Source organism: Mauremys mutica, chromosome 14 (assembly GCF_020497125.1).
Source record: "Mauremys mutica isolate MM-2020 ecotype Southern chromosome 14, ASM2049712v1, whole genome shotgun sequence".
Taxonomy (NCBI): Eukaryota; Metazoa; Chordata; order Testudines; family Geoemydidae; genus Mauremys; species Mauremys mutica.
The window spans coordinates 7,927,493-7,944,720 of record NC_059085.1 but is presented as its reverse complement, the minus strand read 5'-3'; the positions used below and the strand labels follow the sequence as shown (position 1 = coordinate 7,944,720).

The 17,228-nt window shown below is 43.7% G+C and overlaps 1 protein-coding gene across 3 annotated transcripts in view; it reads left to right on the top strand.

Annotated features, from left to right (window-relative positions):
* KCTD19 (potassium channel tetramerization domain containing 19) overlaps positions 1 to 17,228 on the top strand; it is a 56,234-nt gene that overhangs the window by 422 nt on the left and 38,584 nt on the right. The window contains exons 1-2 of one of the 3 annotated variants that reach the window (XM_044987764.1): positions 3,605 to 3,753; positions 7,614 to 7,814. In XM_044987764.1, the coding sequence (XP_044843699.1) occupies positions 3,628 to 3,753; positions 7,614 to 7,814 (327 nt within the window). In that variant the 5' untranslated portion in view covers positions 3,605 to 3,627. Of the gene's footprint in view, positions 1 to 3,604; positions 3,754 to 7,514; positions 7,815 to 17,228 lie in introns of those variants that run through there. The other 2 variants (XM_044987767.1, XM_044987766.1) reach the window with 2 other exon arrangements.

Below are 17,228 nucleotides of genomic sequence, written 5' to 3'. Positions count from 1 at the left end.
GGAGAGAGCGGCCCCCATGGGATCAAAGGGGAAGGGGCAGCCCCCCCCCCCGGGATCAAAGGGGGGAGGAGAGAACTGCTCCCCATGGGATCAAAGGGGGGAGGTGAGAGCAGCCCCCATGGGATGCAAGGAGGAGAGGGAACGAAGGCCCCCACGGGATCACAAGGGGGAACAAGGGCAGCCCTCCCCTGGGAACATTGTGGGCAGAGGGGGGAGAAGTTGGGACGGTTGCCAACTCTGTAACAGCACAAATCCGAACATCCCTGCCCTGCCCCTTCTCCAAGGCCCCACCCCGCTCACTCCATCCCCCCTCCCTCGGTCGGTCGCTTTCCCCCACCCTCACTCACTCACTTGCTCATTTGCACCGGGCTGGGGAGGGTCCCTTTTCTACGGGGTGTTCTGAGCAATGAATGAGTCAGTGTGCATTGTCTCTGTTGCTCTCCTGAGACGTAATTGTAATGGACTCCTCAGGTCACAGTTAAGGGCATCATGGTTGGTGTCTGTCCAGCCAACTTGTCACTGAGGCCTTGTCTGTACAGAGACTGGCACTGCGTCATTGCAATCGGGTGTAATCGGAGCTTTCAGTGCCGGTCCAGGCGTAGATGCTTTCAAATCTTTTTTGTTCTGTTTAAACTGACTTGAGTTTGGGGCACTCTTTCCCCAAACCAGTGTCCACATGCAGGCTTGTGCTGAAATAGTTGGTGTGAATTGCAGTTAATTTCATAAGAACATAAGAACAGCCCTATTGGGTCAGACCAAGGTTCCATCTACCCAGTATCCTGTCTTCTGACAGTGGCCAATGCCAGGTGCCCCAGAGGGAATGAACAGAACAGGGAATCATCAAGTGATCCATCCCCTGTTGCTCATTCCCAGCTTTTGGCAAACAGAGGCTAGGGACACCATTCCTGCCCATCCTGGCTAATAGCCATTGATGGACCTATCCTCCATGAACTTATCTAGTTCTTTTTTGAACCCTGTTATGGTCTTGGCCTTCACAATATCCTCTGGCAAGGAGTTCCACAGGTTGACTGTGCCTTGTGTGAAGAAATACTTCCTTTTATTTGTTTTAAACCTGCTGCCTATTATTTTCATTTGGTGACCCCTAGTTCTTGTCTACTTTCTCTATACCAGTCATGATTTTATAGACCTCAATCATATCCCCCCTTAGCCATCTCTTTTCCAAGCTGAAAAGTCCCAGTCTTATTAATCTCTCCGCATACAGAAGCCATTCCGTACCCCTAATAATTGTTGCCCTTTTCTGAACCTTTTCCAATTCCAATATATCTTTTTTGAGATGGGGCAACCACATCTGCGCACAGTATTCAAGATGTGGGCATACCATGGATTTATATAGCGGTAACATGATATTTTCTGTCCTATTTTCTATCCCTTAATTATTCCCAACATTCTGTTAGCTTTTTTGATTGCCACTGCACATTGAGTGGATGTTTTCAGAGAACTATCCACAATGACTCTAAGATCTTTCTTGAACGGTAACGGCTAATTTAGACCCCATCATTTTATATGTATGGTTGGGATTATGCTTTCCAATGTGCATTACTTTGCATTTATCAACATAAAATTTCATCTGCCATTTTGTTGCCCAGTCACCCAGTTTTGAGAGAGCCTTTTGTAGCTCTTTGCAGTCTGCCTGGGTCTTAACTATCTAGTAATTTTGTTAGGGTTAGGGTTAGGCTTTGAGCAGGGGGTTGGACTAGATGACCTCCTGAGGTCCCTTCCAACCCTGATATTCTATGATTCTATGATTCTATGATCATCTGCAAATTTTGCCACCTGACTGTTTACCCCTTTTTCCAGATCATTTATGAATATGTTGAATAGGACTGGTCCCAGTACAGACCCCAGGGGACACCACTATTTACCTCTCTCCATTCTGAAAACTGACCGTTTATACCTACCCTTTGTTTCCTATCTTTTAACCAGTTACCGATCCATGAGAGCACCTTCCCTCTTATCCCGTGGCAGCTTACTTTGCGTAAGAGCCTTTGGTGAGGGACCTTGTCAAAGGCTTTCTGAAAATCTAAGTACACTCTATATCCAGTGGATCCCCTTGGTCCACATTCTTGTTGACCCCCTCAAAGAATTCTAGTAGATTGGTGAGGCATAATTTCCCTTTACTAAAACCATGTTGACTGTTCCTCAACAAATTTTCTTCATCTATGTGTCGGATAATATTGTTCTTTATTATAGTTTCAACCAGTTTGCCCGGTACTGAAGTCAGGCTTGCAGGCCTGTAATTGCCGGGATCATCTCTGGAGCCCTTTTTAAAAATTGGCATCACATAAGCTATCCTCCTGTCATCTGGTACAGAAGCTGATTTAAATGATAGGTTACAGTCTACAGTTAATAGTTCTGCAATTTCACGTTTGAGTTCCTTCAGAACTCTTGGGTGATACCATCTGGTCCTGGGGACTTATTGCTGTTTAATTTATCAATTTGTTCCAAAATCTCCTCTAATGATATCTCAATTTGGGACAATTCCTCAGATTTGTCACCTAAAAGGAATGGCTCAAGTATAGGAATCTCCCTCACATCCTCAGCCGTGAAGACCGATGCAAAGAATTAATTTAGTTCTCTGCATTGGCCTTATTGCCCTTGAGTGCTCCTTTAGCATCTCGATCGTCCAGTGGTCCCACTGATTGTTTAGCAGGCTTCCTGCTTCTGATGTACTTAAAAAAAAATTGCGATTACATTTTGAGTCTTTGGCTAACTCTTCCTCAAATTCTTTTTTGGCCTTCCTAATTGTATTTTTACATTTCATTTGCCAGTGTTTATGCTCCTTTCTATTTTCCTCACTAGGATTTAACTTCTACTTTTTAAACGATGCCTTTTTGCCTCACTGCTTCTTTTCCTTTATTGTTTAGCCACGGTGGCACTTTTTTGGTTCTCTTACTAGGTTTTTTAATTTGAGGTATACATTTAAGTTGAGCCTCTATTATGGTGTCTTTAAAAAAGTTTCCATGCGGCTTGTAGAGATTTCACTTTTGGCATTGTACCCTTTAATTTCTGTTTAACTAACCTCATTTTTGTGTAGTTCCCCTTTCTGAAATTAAATTCTACAGTGCCGGTTTCATTACTTCACTTCCTATTTCTGTGAAGTCGAGGCCTGAGTTTTGCATTCACTGATGCAGAGCAGTTCACATAATTGTCATTTTACAGGCAAAGAGCTTGGAGCACAGAAGCCACATAATTGGAGAGTAGAAGAGCCAGGTGTGGAGCCCAGCATTCCCGTTGGAGTTGATTGGGCTGTCCTCAAACAGTTTTGTTCCTTTCTTTCTGAGACTTCGTGACTCCAGAGATTTCAGGCTGCAGGATGGTCCTTTGGAGAGCCATTGAAGGCAGATGCAGTTTAGAGCAGCCCATGTTCATGTTCATTGAGTTTGCTGCAGTTTACTGTGTAGTTGTTTCAGGCTGGACCTTTAAATAGTGATACTGTGTTGGAAGTGCATAGATGTTAAAAAAAAAATCTGTGATGCATTTTGTTAGAGTAAGAGTTGATTAGTTTGGAGTAATTATGTAGTGCACTCTGTGCCTGTCTGTTAGCTGTTGCTCTCCTCCACAGAGGCTCCTGCAGTTCCATGATGCTTTATGTGTGTAAAATGAAAGATGCTATGTAATTATAAAATATTACTACAGCATACTCTTCTTCAATGGGACACACTATATCAGGATAGCTGTTTTATTGGGACATTTCAGAGTGTGATGCTGGAAAGTTTAAATGGCTGCTATCAGGTGGGTCTTTGATATAGAGACAATCCCAAACTTTGTTAAATGGGTGGAGCAACTAAATGCTGCTTCATGTAGTGATAAGTGGAAACATTAGGAAGCCATTGCCCAAGACAATGGGCTATATTACAAGGCCAATCAGAAACTAAGGCTATGTCTACACTAGCACTTTTGTCAGTATAACTTTAGTCAGTCGGGGCGTGGAAAAATAACACATCTGGCCAACAAAAGTTTCACCGACAAAAGTACTGGTGTGAACAGCACTATGTTGGCAGGAGACGCTCTCCCGCTGACATAGTACCGCCACTCGTTAGAGGTTTTAATTATGCCGTCAAGAGAGCTCTCTTCTGCCAGCATAGAGCAGCTACATGGGAGACCTTACAACGGCACAGCTGCAATGGCTGTGCCGCTGTAAGGTCTGTAGTGTAGACATAGTGTTAGCCTTGTTGCCTGCCTGTTGTCCTGTGTTTCCTGGGACTAACTGCAAACACAGAGGTGAGGGGATTGATTGGCTGCAGCTGTGTGTGGTAGACGCAGAAACTGAACAGGAAGTGAGAGAGCAGTAGTGAGTATGGACCAGACATGAAGCAGAGATATGGAGCTCCTTAGGGAACAGAACGGACTGGAGAGGCAGGCTTTGAAATTGTGAGAAAGGAAACTGCCTGTGTAGTTTTTTTCCCCATTGTGTTCAAGGAAACAGAACTTTATATTTGGCAAATAAACAGGATAGCACCAAAGAAATACCTGACTTATATAATCAATTTCTTCTCCTCATGGAAACAATCTGGCAAGGCCCCAGATATTGGCTAACTGCTCAGGCCAGAAGGGGCAACAATAGGAAAATGACTCAGGGCTTGGCTACACTTAAAACGCTGCAGTAACCTGCTGTAGCACATTAGCATAGACACTGTCTACACCAGGGGTAGGCAACCTATGGCACGGGTGCCAAAGGCGGCACGTGAGCTAATTTTCAGTGGCATTTACACTGCCTGGGTCCTGGCCAGCAGTCTGGGGGGCTCTGCATTTTAATTGAATTTTAAATGAAGTTTCTTAAACATTTAAAAAATCTTATTTACTTTACATACAACAATAGTTTAGTTATATATTATAGACTTATGGAAAGAGACCTTTTAAAAATGTTAAAATGTATGACTGGCACACGAAACCTTAAATTAGAGTGAATAAATGAAGACTTGGCACAGCACTTCTGAAAGGTTGCCGACCCCTGGTCTACACTGATGGGAGGGCTTCTTCGGTCAGCATATGTTATCCACCTCCCTGAGAGGCAGTAACTAGGTCAACAGAAGAATTCTTCCATCAACCTAGTGCTGGTCTACACCAGGGATTAGCTGGGTATAACTGCCTCTCTCAAGTGTATGGATTTTTCACATCCCTGAGAGATGTAGCTATACCAAAGTTAATTTCCAGTGTAGACTAGACCTTTGGCTAATGATCATGTATAGTTATGACTATTGCTTAATTTGGATCGTATTTAGCATAAATTTAGCAAGCAGTATACCAGTGAGTGTCACGGCATTAAATAGATATGAAGTTGTAAGCTCTTACCCTGCCACCCTTATCTAAGGCCTCAGTGTCTGTGGCTTTGGTCAAGGACAATTTTTCTACTGGTGTCTAGCCAAATAAATTTATATTATGGAACTTTTGTGACCTGTTTGCAATCTTTTGTAAGCCAGCAGGGCTTTCAAGCCCTGGAGACTTTTTCTTCTCTTGACTGTTTTCTCATTCCTATAAATTCCTGCAATTCCTTATTCTTTAAAAAGCCCCAAACTCCAGGGAATTCAGCACCAAAAAGTATGTTGAGAAAACTTTTAACAATGTAAAGTTTGCTTAACTTTTGGGTGCCATAACAAAGTTAAGGATGCATGAACAAAACTTTGCAAACTAAGGGCAGGTCTACACTTAAAATGCTGCACCTGTGCTGCTTATTCCTGGGGGAATTCTGTGCCACTGTGCAAGTGTAGAATTAATATCCCCCACAGATTCCGGCCCCCGGCAGAATAATTTATTCTGAGGGGGATGCAAAGGGAGGCCATGAAAGGGGTCATGCTGCAATTGCACATTTCTCCCACTAGGGGCTGATGTGTTGTCAGAAGAGAGAGCAGCTGGCTCCCCACCAAAAAACTCCCACCCACACCTAACAACCCTCCAGGTTCACTCTCAGGCTCCTTTCCAGCAGTTACTTCCCTCTCCCTCAGTTCCTTCATTACCCCTGACTCCCCAAAGCTTTGCACTGCTTCTGAGGGGCGCAGGAAATATGGTTCTGTATTGTAGTTTAAATGAATTGTTACTCGAAGTTCTGTATTAATATGCCTAGTCAGGAATCTGTTTTTCAAAAAAAACATTTCTGGAATCTTTTCGTTGTCTGTATTGTTACAGACATACTTGCTGACAGGTCATTTGAAACTGGCAGGATTATGTTGTGTTATTTTGACAAATAAATGTGCAGAATTTTAAAATACTGTGTGCAGAATTTTGAATTTTTTGGTGCAGAATTTCCCCAGGAATAGCTGCTGTAGTGCTTCAGGGAAAACGCTACCTTTTCCTACAGGAGGGCTTCTCCCATTGGTGTAGGTATTCCACCTCCCCGAGAGGCATTAGCTATTGTTGTCAAGAGAAGCCCTCCCATTGACTTAGCACTATCTACACTACGGGTTATGTTGGTTTAACTGTGTTGTGCCGGGATGTGTGAATTTTTCACACCCCTGCATGACGTAGTTATACCAGCCTAATTTCATAGTGTAGATTTGGTCTAACTTTAGTCTTTCTTGATTAAAGAAATTTGTCATATGGATATAAATGTATGAATATATAAATTTTCACTTGAAGTTTCTAGAAAAAATGATCTTAAGGCATTAGTTAACGTTAAGAGTATGAGAAATTAGAGTAAATACTTTACAGGGGTGTTGTAATTATCTCAAAAACAAGCATTCAGGGTTAAGGTCCACCTTAAAAGAAGTCCAATTGTGTTAACCTATGGTAATTCACAGTTAGGGCACCCAGGCAATCTCCCCCTCCCCCCTTATGAAATCATCAGATCTGTGACTGGACCTTCCATAATACTAGTTAATATATGCATTTCTAGATAATAACAACATATTTTTCTGTGATGGTTGTAAGATGCATTCATGTGTTATTCAGAGTTGTTTAGGATAATACCTTATTATCGCTGTTCATTTGGATTTTACTGGCATGTGTTTTCTGCTACTACACACACTGGGGCCAGGCTGCTGTCACATTAGTATAAATCACTGAATTTCACTGAAGCCAGCTGAGTTACAGTTCTGTCAACCATCCATATAAGTGGTTATAGTCAGACCCATTGTTGTCAGCCATGTAAGTATTTACTAGAGGCTCAATTTTATTTGAGCATCTACAAATGATATTATTCTTTAAGTTTTACTTTTCATTCAACGGTAACACATTCACTATACATTTTGGACCTGACTTTCAAAAGATTAGACATGTATGCACAAAAATGCATATGTGTTTGCCTAATTTGCATGCACAGTTACCATATTTGTGTGAAATATGGTGTTTGTATGCACAAGTGATTGTGTAGTAATGTAATCGGTCATATACATACTTGTTTCATCAGGCCCAAAATGTGTAGTAAGTAAGTGTGCTGCCACTAAATAGAAAATCAAATGTAAAGACCAATGGCATTTTGAAATAAATTATTATAAGACACTGCTTCAGAACCTACCCGTTCACTCTAGCCTATTGATATGATTTTCTTTTTCAATTAGAAGGAACCAGAGATAGTTAATGAATCTACAGAAGAGGACTCAATTCATTTTAATGTTGGCGGCTGGCATTTCTCTATTCCTAAAAGTAAAATTGCTCAGTTTCCAGAATCCCTGCTTTGGAAAGAATCTTCTGCCCTGGTTCCATCTGAAAACCCAAGACTATTCATCGACAGAGATGGATTCACATTTAGACACGTCCATTATTATCTACATACCTCAAAGTTGTCTTTTTCCAGCTGTGCTGAATTGAATTTGTTGTATGAACAAGCATTAATTTTGCAGCTGACACCTTTATTGCAGGTACAGTGTGATGTTATGTATTACTTTTATACAGCTTTTGTTCATTCATAAATAATGATGACTACATAAAGATTTCAGAGTATGTGTGAATATATAGATGCTTGGAATGGATGCCTAACAATTAATTTCCATGTACATTCATTCATTATGGGCTTCTGAGTACAGAAATAAATCCCGAATATGACATTTGACCTTTCCATCAGAGGCCATTGAAAGGTCCTTACTCATATTAAAAACACAGATTCATAGAAACATAGGGCTGGAAGGGTTCTTAAGAGGTCATCTAGTCCAGCCCCTGCACTAAGGTAGGACCAAGTAAATCTTGATCATCCCTAACAGGTGTTTGTCCAATCATTTCTTAAGAACCTCCAGTGAGCGTGTGATGGTTCTCAGGGTACCCAGGACTGTGACTCAGCTGGCTGCTCCCTGCATCTAGCTTGAGAGACTCTTGCTTGTGCTTAACCGGATATCAGCTCCCTGACACCAGCAGCTTAGCCACTCACACGCTTTCCTCTGGACTCTGCCAGCCTTTAGCTTGTCTTGCAGGTTAGCAGTAGGTGCACCTCAGTCCCCAAGCCCCTTTGAAGCATTCCTCTGTAGCATGCAGTCCTTTTTCCACTGAACACTGATGGAAATACCAGGTCTGCTGTACGCAAGGGAACAGTGTACCCACCAGCTTGTGGGATTCAACTCAGAAGCAGAAGTACCTTGCTTAATATCACAGCACTTAAATATATTATAGTGAAAACAAGAAGTTTATTACCAAAGATTCAAGTTATAGTGAGTAAGGATATTGGAAACAAAAGTATAACACACTTTCTAGAGACTAAACTTAACAAACAGGTTAACCTCCTGACTGAAGAAATTTATCTCACGTAATGTCTTTTGCTGCCTCTTCAGCCAAGGTTGGCTGAGGTCCCATTTTCGTGAGGGTAAATGCACTGCCCATTTACTTCCTACAGGCAGGATAAGGGGGTGTCTTGTTTGCCTTCTTATATCCCTAAAGTTCATTATATGTACTGTGGTTAGCAGGGCCGGTTTTAGGTACTGCGGGGCCTGATTCGAAAGAGCTGCCGCTGAAGACAGCGGCGGGACTTCGGCAGCAGCTCAATTGGCTGCTAGTGCCTTCAGCGGCATGTCGGCGGCAGGTCCTTCTTCCGCAGCAGCGATCAAGCTGCCTCCAAAGACAGCGGCGGGACTTCATCGGAAGCTCAGTTGGCTGCCGGTGCAGCGATCGATCTGCCACTGAAGACAGCGGCAGGACTTTGGCGGAAGCTCTATTGGCTGCCGGTGCCTTCGGCGGCACGGCAGCAGAGGGTCCTTAGGGACATTGCGGGGCCCTCTTAGGGGTGCAGGGCCCGATTCGGGGGAATCGGGTGAATCGCCCTAAAGCTGGCCCTGGTGGTTAGTTTCTCTTTTGTGCTTCTGTCCTGTTGACTTCTAACCTCTTTGATAACTTCAATTGTAAATAGACATCCATTATAGCAGCTTACAATGCTTAATTTAAATCCGACAGGGAGATAGATAAACAAACATCTTTTGTCTGACAGAAAACCTGTTTCTTCACCTCTGCTGGTGACATATACCTTGACACAGAATCTAAGAACATGTTTTCAGTGAATATAGCTAATTCCTTACATAGTATCTGTTGGTGCAGTGTTGTTGTGCCATGTTGGTCTCAGGATATTAGAGAGACAAGGTGGGTGAGGTAATATGTTCTAATGAACCAAGTTCTGTATGTAAGCTTCTGCGCTTACATAGAGCTCTCCAGACCTAAAGAAGAGCTCTGTGTAATCTCGAAAACTTGTCTCTTTCACCAACAGAAGTTGGTCCAATAGAAGATATTACCTCACCCACCTTGTCTCTCTAATATCCTGAGACCAACAAGGTTACAACACTGCATATATGATTTCTGTGTCTTATCTTCACATAATCACTTTTTTGGCATACAGGCTAGTGCCTCTTCCTCACTGACATTTAGCTGGGATGAGCAAGTATATCTGAGCATAATTTCAGTGCTACATGTATCGTAGAGAGAAATTCATTTTCCAGCTCAGTCTTGTATATTGTAATAGTTGATACATTTTCTTCTCCTGTTCTGTCTAACAGTTTAGAGGTTTTCAGCCTGTGGTCCCTGCAGTCTAAGGGATCCACAAAAAGTGACTATGAAAATAAAGTTTCAGATCCCAGAAAAGGCATTCCATTTTTCTGATCAATCAAAAGTAAGTGAATACCCCAATCTATTAGGTCAAAACCCAGAAGTGTTGTCATTACCATAGAAGCCCACAGTTCAGTGCCCTTTCTCATGTGGCGTCAGATACCGTGCAAAGCATGTGCAACATTTATCGTTGAGCTCTGTTCAGTCGGTTTTCAGTCTAAGACTCTATGATAGGGGTCCGCAGATGACAAGTTGTATTTTCAAAGGTGCTTCACCTCCATTGGAAATATTTTAGGGGTCTGCAAATGGAAAAAGGTTGAAAACCACTGGTCTAGAGAAAGGGATATGGTGGAATTTGACAGGCACTAATAATATTTGTATTTCTGAAGCAGGTTGATCATGTACGACAGTGAACTCATAAGCACCATCAAGATGTAGAATATGTTTTTTTTTTAAAGGTTGCCAAATGGCTTACAAATGAATGTGGAACCTCTCCCCCGGCTTCATTTGAGAGAAAACTGTAATGAGTCCATAAAAAGTTCCAAAACATGGCCTTTTTCTGCAGTGTTTTAACCCAGTACTAATTCAGACCACTGGCAAGTCAATACCTTGCTGAGTGGTTTCATGCTTACTTTTTGTTACTTTTCTGAAGAAATGCTTCTAGCAGTTAGGGTGGTATTTTCTTTCTGAGGCTATAAGGTTACTTACACCAGCTACACATACACAAAGCTCATGTTCATACTCTGGTGCCTCATGTACTTGCTCATTTGAATGTTGTTGGACAGAGGTTCACTTACTCAGCGGATGGGTGTAACGAGTATTTATTAAGGCAAAACACTCGGCTAGTCTACACTTACCTGCCGGGTCGACGCGGTGAGTTCGACTTCTCGGAGTTCGAACTCCCCGCGCGCTCCGGTCGACTCCGGTACTCCACCACTGCAAATGGCGGTGGCGGAGTCAACCTTGGAGCTGCGGACTTCGATCCCGCGGCGTCTGGACGGGTAAGTAGTTCGAACTAGGGTACTTCGAGTTCAGCTACGCTATTCACGTAGCTGAAATTGCGTACCCTAGTTCGACCCCCGCCCTTAGTGTAGACCTGCCCTCAGAGTAGCGATCTATTACACTCACAAGTGAGAAGCTTAACAGGACGATCTCATCACAGTTGCCTCCAACACCAGACAATAGAGCATCAGTTTCTCTTTGTTACACAAACTTATTTATAACTTTATCTTTTCTTATACATACCTATTGGTCTCTCATTTCCATGTTAACTCTCCTCCCCTCTCAGTACAAGATTAATGTTCGTCCAAACTGGTCTTTTCTAGTTTTATAGTTACTGTATCTTTTCTTGTTCTCATAAACACGATTACTCTGTAATTTCTTACACATGCGCAACACTAAACATGATTATTCTGCATTTTCTTAATGTACATAGTTCTAATTAGGCTTATGTTGTTAAATGTTATCAGAACAGATGCATAAAATCCAAAGCAGGCTTCTGTTACGCCTAAATATGCCTTCATTCTCAACAGTTTTTACAGAAGAAAGTTTTTGTTTTGCACTTCCACCCTGGCAGAAAATGCAAAGACTCCAGTACACTGCGGGGAAAGTTGCTCTGAAGTACTGTCAAGGTTTTGATGATTGTAACACAAGATTGGGTTTGCAGTTCACCCTTACTGGGTGATGAAGTACCTTCAATGGACTTCCAAGTCTGCTAATTTTACCTTTATCTGTGAACGTTGCATAATGGATTTTATGCCAAAGTAATGATTGCCTGCATTCAGATTGAAGAGCTGACAGAAGTTTATCAGTTGCATCCCTGTTTTGGAAACCCCGGAGTTTCTGTCTTGCATGGGTTGCCTCTTGTATTATAGCCAATCACTGTTCACTAGAAGCAACAACGCTGTCCCTTTTCACTTCTTGTTGGCAAATAATGCATTGTTCATAAGATACAGTTCAGGAGTGCTTCATAGAATATCGGGGTTGGAAGGGACCTCAGGAGGTATCTAGTCCAACCTCCTGCTCAAAGCAGGACCAATTCCCAACTAAATCATCCCAGTAGGGCTTTGTGGAGCCTGACCTTAAAAACCTCTAAGGAAGGGGATTCCACCACCTCCCTAGGGAACCCATTCCAGTGCTTCACCACCCTCCTAGTGAAAAAGTTTTTTCTAATATCCAACCTAAACCTCCCCCACTGCAACTTGAGACCGTTACTCCTTGTTCTGTCATCTGCTACCACTGAGAACAGACTAGATCCATCCTCTTTGGAACCCCCTTTCAGGTAGTTGAAAGCAGCTATCAAATCCCCCCTCATTCTTCTCTTCTGCAGACTAAGCTATCCTAGTTTCCTCAGCCTCGCCTCGTAAGTCCTGTGCTTCAGCCCCCGATCATTTTTGTTGCCCTCCGCTGGACTCTCTCCAATTTTTCCACATCCTTCTTGTAGTGTGGGGCCCAAAACTGGACACAGTACTCCAGATGAGGCCTCACCAATGTTGAATAGAGGGGAATGATCACGTCCCTCGATCTGCTGGCAATGCCCCTACTTATACAGCCCAAAATGCCATTAGCCTTCTTGGCAACAAGGGCACACTGTTGACTCATATCCAGCTTCTTGTCCACTGTAACCCCTAGGTCCTTTTCTGCAGAACTGCTACCTAGTCATTCGGTCCCTAGTCTGTAGCAGTGCATGGGATTCTTCCGTCCTAAGTGCAGGACTCTGCACTTATCCTTGTTGAGCCTCATCAGGTTTCTTTTGGCCCAATCCTCTAATTTGTCTAGGTCCCTCTGTATCCTATCCTTACCCTCCAGCGTATCTACCACTCCTCCCAGTTTAGTGTCATCTGCAAACTTGCTGAGGATGCAGTCCACACCATCCTCCAGATCATTAATGAAGATATTGAACAGAACTGGCCCCAGGACCGACCCTTGGGGCACTCCACTTGATACTGGCTTCCAACTAGACATGGAGCCATTGATCACTACCCGTTGAGCCTGACGATCTAGCCAGCTTTCTATCAACCTTATACTCCATTCATCCAGCCCATATTTCTGTAACTTGCTGGCAAGAATACTGTGGGAGACCGTATCAAAAGCTTTGCTAAAGTCAAGGAATAACACGTCCACTGCTTTCCCCTCATCCACAGAGCCAGTTATCTCATCATAGAAGGCAATTAGGTTAGTCAGGCATGACTTGCCCTTGGTGAATCCATGCTGACTGTTCCTGATCACTTTCCTCTCCTCTAAGTGCTTCAGAATTGATTCCTTGAGGACCTGCTCCATGATTTTTCCAGGGACTGAGGTGAGGATGACTGGCCTGTAGTTCCCTGGATCCTACTTCTTTCCTTTTTAGAAGATGGGCACTACATTAGCCTTTTCCCAGTCATCCGAGACCTCCCCCAATCACCATGATTTTTCAAAGATAATGGCCAATGGTTCTGCAATCACATCCGCCAACTCCTTTAGCACCCTCGGATGCAGCGCATCCGGCCCCATGGACTTGTGCTTGTCCAGCCTTTCTAAATAGTCCTGAACCACTTCTTTCTCCACAGAGAGCTGGTCACCTCCTCCCCAGGCTGTACTGCCCAGTGCAATAGTCTGGGAGCTGACCTTGTTCGTGAAGACAGAGGCAAAAAAAGCATTGAGTACATTAGCTTCTTCCACATCCTCTGTCATTAGGTTGCCTCCCTCATTCAGTAAGGGGCCCACACTTTCCTTGACTTTCTTCTTGTTGCTAATATACCTGAAGAAACCCTTCTTGTTACTCTTAACATCTCTTGCTAGCTAAAGGTAATAGGTAATTATTGGAGATATACCAATCTCCTAGAACTGGAAGGGACCTTGAAAGATCATTGAGTCCAGCCCCCTGCCTTCACTAGCAGGACCAATTTTTGCCCCAGATCCCTAAGTGGCCCCCCTCAAGGATTGAACTCACAACCCTGGGTTTAGTAGGCCAATGTTCAAACCACTGAGCTCTCTCTCTCTCCCCCCTGCAACTCCAAGTGTGACTTGGCCTTCTTGATTTCACTCCTGCATGCCTGAGCAATATTTTTATACTCCCCTCTGGTCATTTGTGCAATCTTCCACTTCTTGTAAGCTTCTTTTTTGCATTTAAGATCAGCAAGGATTTCACTGTTAAGCCAAGCTGGTCGCCTGCCATATTTTCTATTCTTTCTACACATCGGGATGGTTTGTTCCTGCAACCTCAATAAGGATTCTTTAAAATACAGCCAGCTCTCCTGGACTCCTTTCCCTCTCATGTTATTCTCCCAGGGGATCCTGCTCATCAGTTCCCTGAGGGAGTCAAAGTCTGCTTTTCTGAAGTCCAGGGTCCGTATTCTGCGGCTCTCCTTTCTTCCTTGTGTCAGGATCCTGAACTCAACCATCTCATGGTCACTGTCTCCCAGGTTCCCATCCACTTTTGCTTCCCCTACTAATTCTTCCCTGTTTGTGAGCAGCAGGTCAAGAAGAGCTCTGCCCCTAGTTGGTTTCTCCAGCCCTTGCACCAGGAAATTGTCCCCTACACTTTCCAAAAACTGCCTGGATTGTCTGTGCACCGCTGTATTGCTCTCCCAGCAGATATCAGGGTGATTGAAGTCTCCCATGAGAACAAGGGCCTGTGATCTAGTAACTTCTGTTAGTTCAAGAGTGCCTTCATATTTTGTCTATGGGATACCTGAGGATAATAATAAATATAATTAATAAATACCATATGAATACTGAATAAATAAATAATCTATATTTACCAGTATGTAGCTTATGGCATGGATTAGGTATCCAAATGGATACTCAACCCACACTGTAAACAAAAATCTGCTTCAGGTTAGCTTAGTGGTTAAATTAGCTACTAATAATTTATATTTTTGAAAGAGGAGAATTTTCAGAAATAAACTATAACATACTATATTCTGAATGATACTTTGTGCAATGCATAGTAGTACATTTAACTCCTTCACATATCAAAAATACCTGAAAAAGTAGTTCATTTACTTAATCTTAAATGTCATCCTTACGGCAAAACCAACAAAATTTAAGTGTATAACATCAAGTGACCAGAGGAAGCAGAGAGTCTGACCTTCGACAGAGATTTCTCCCTGCATTTTCTGATAGCAGTTTCCAAAATTAGGAAAATATTCCATAATTAGTACCTCTCCTTTACTTTCTGTTTTTATGTTACAAATGGTAACCGTTTTCTTTTTACTTACCTTAAAGTGCAAAATTCAGCTTGGTAAACATCCCTTTCAGATTCCGCACATCCAAATTATGAAAGCAAAAAAAATGTTTATTAACTTTTCTCCAGAAATGCTTTCTTGTTTCATTAATATCAATTTGGCTCACTCTAGTTTTTAGGTGGGGGAGTGGCCCCAGTTGGTGGATATGGGCTACTTTGTTGCATTGCATTGTTGCCTTTTTCCTGCAGGAAAGGACGTAGACATTCCTCAGGGCTTCTTTCCTTTGTTGTGAGTGATAGAGCTGAATTTCGTCAGGAGTTCAGGCTGGTGGTTGCATTCTGGTCTGGGTTAGAACCAATTTTACTGATTTCATTCTGTTGCTCATCTCTGTGAAGTAGGATGAGAGCTCTTTTTAATGGTTGGTGCTTGGGACTGATGTTTGGTTTATGGAATCCAGGTAGAGCTGAGCGAATGATAGATTTTTTGCTTCAGTGGCCAAAACAAAACAAAAAAGTGTTTGGGTGGAACAAAAATGTTGAATGCTAGCACCAGGGCACTTTTTATATGAAGCTAAACATTTACTCCCCTTCCTAGTCCCTTACTTCCAATAACCTACCAGCATGATGTCATCAGAACCCAGCAGGTCCTTCAGCCTTTGTGTTGGGCCTGTTTATTTCTCATTTTCCATGCTAACATTGCCAAATCAAAGTGCTCAACATTCAAGAGTTAGACAACAAACAGGAGAGATTTCTGAGAGTTTTAAAAACAAATATAGCACATTGCTTTTCACTCGTCTTGATATTCATCTTGTGGGAGAAGTTGCTTACCCCCACTTTGTGCGTGACCATCTCGTTTTCAAAGTTCAACTTTAAATGCACACACTGTTTGCTACCTGAAGAGGATTTACCTTATTCTATCCTCTTGCCTGGTGTGTGGGAGCAATAATCCTATCCCCGACCCTCAGGGCCAGTGCAAGGATGTTTTGCGCCCTAGGCGAAACTTCCACCTTGCGCTCTCCTCCCTCCCGTGCCCCCGCCCTGAGGCGCCTCCCCCCGCGGCACCTCCCCCCCCCTGCCCTGAGGCGCCCCCCCGTGGCAGCTCCCCACCCCCACCCTCCGCCCTGAGGCACCCCCCCAGCTCATCCCTGCCCCGCCTCCTCCCCGAGCACGCCGTGGCTGCTTCACTTCTCCCACCTCCCAGGCTTGCGGCGCCTAAGCTGATTGGCGCCACAAGCCTGGGAGGCGGGAGAAGTGAAGCAGCTCACCCCTGCCCCGCCTCCTCCCTGAGCACGCCGTGGGGTGGGGAGTTCCCCTGCGTGCCGCCCCCCCCCTTACTTGCTGCAGGCGGCCCTCCCCGCCCTCCCCTGCCCCAGTTCCTTCCGCCTAAATGCTGGCAGCGACCGGGGTGGCCGAAGAGCCAGCTTCCGCGGTCGCTGCCGAAGAAAATGGCACCTAGTGCCCTAGATGACCGCCTAGGTCGCCTAAATGGTTGCACCGGCCCTGCCAACCCTACCCAGGCAGAGTAGGTCATTGCCTATTCCACTTTCTACCTCAGTTTCCTTACTGCTCCCCACTTTCCCCCTAGACCTTCCGCCCCCCCCCCGTCCGTCCTCTGCACCCCTGCTCAGTCCCACTGACAGCAAAGGGAGATGGTGACCCTTTGGGGTATGGGCCAAACTTTACAACACTGAAGGTAGAAATCAGAAATTCCTAAAAGCCTTTGCCCTCCTCTCCCTTCCCAGGAGATTTGTGATCAAACTGTGAATGTTGGCTGTACTGTACTGTCACGGGACGAGGCATGTAGACCCGGATACACTTTTTGGAATATATGAGGGCTCTAATTAGATTACACATTCCAATGAAAATCCACCTGCCATTCTTATTTCTACCGAAAATAGGGACATTCTAAGTTTGGACCTGATCGCACCTATAGAAGCTATTGCAGACATATTGTACAATATTCCATGGCATTTTTTTATGGATGCAAAGGGCTGTTCACCAGGCATTAGAGTATCATCTGTGGCTACTTTTATGTTTTGAATTATTTATTTGAATTTAAAATAGTCAATAACTTTTCTATATCTTAACA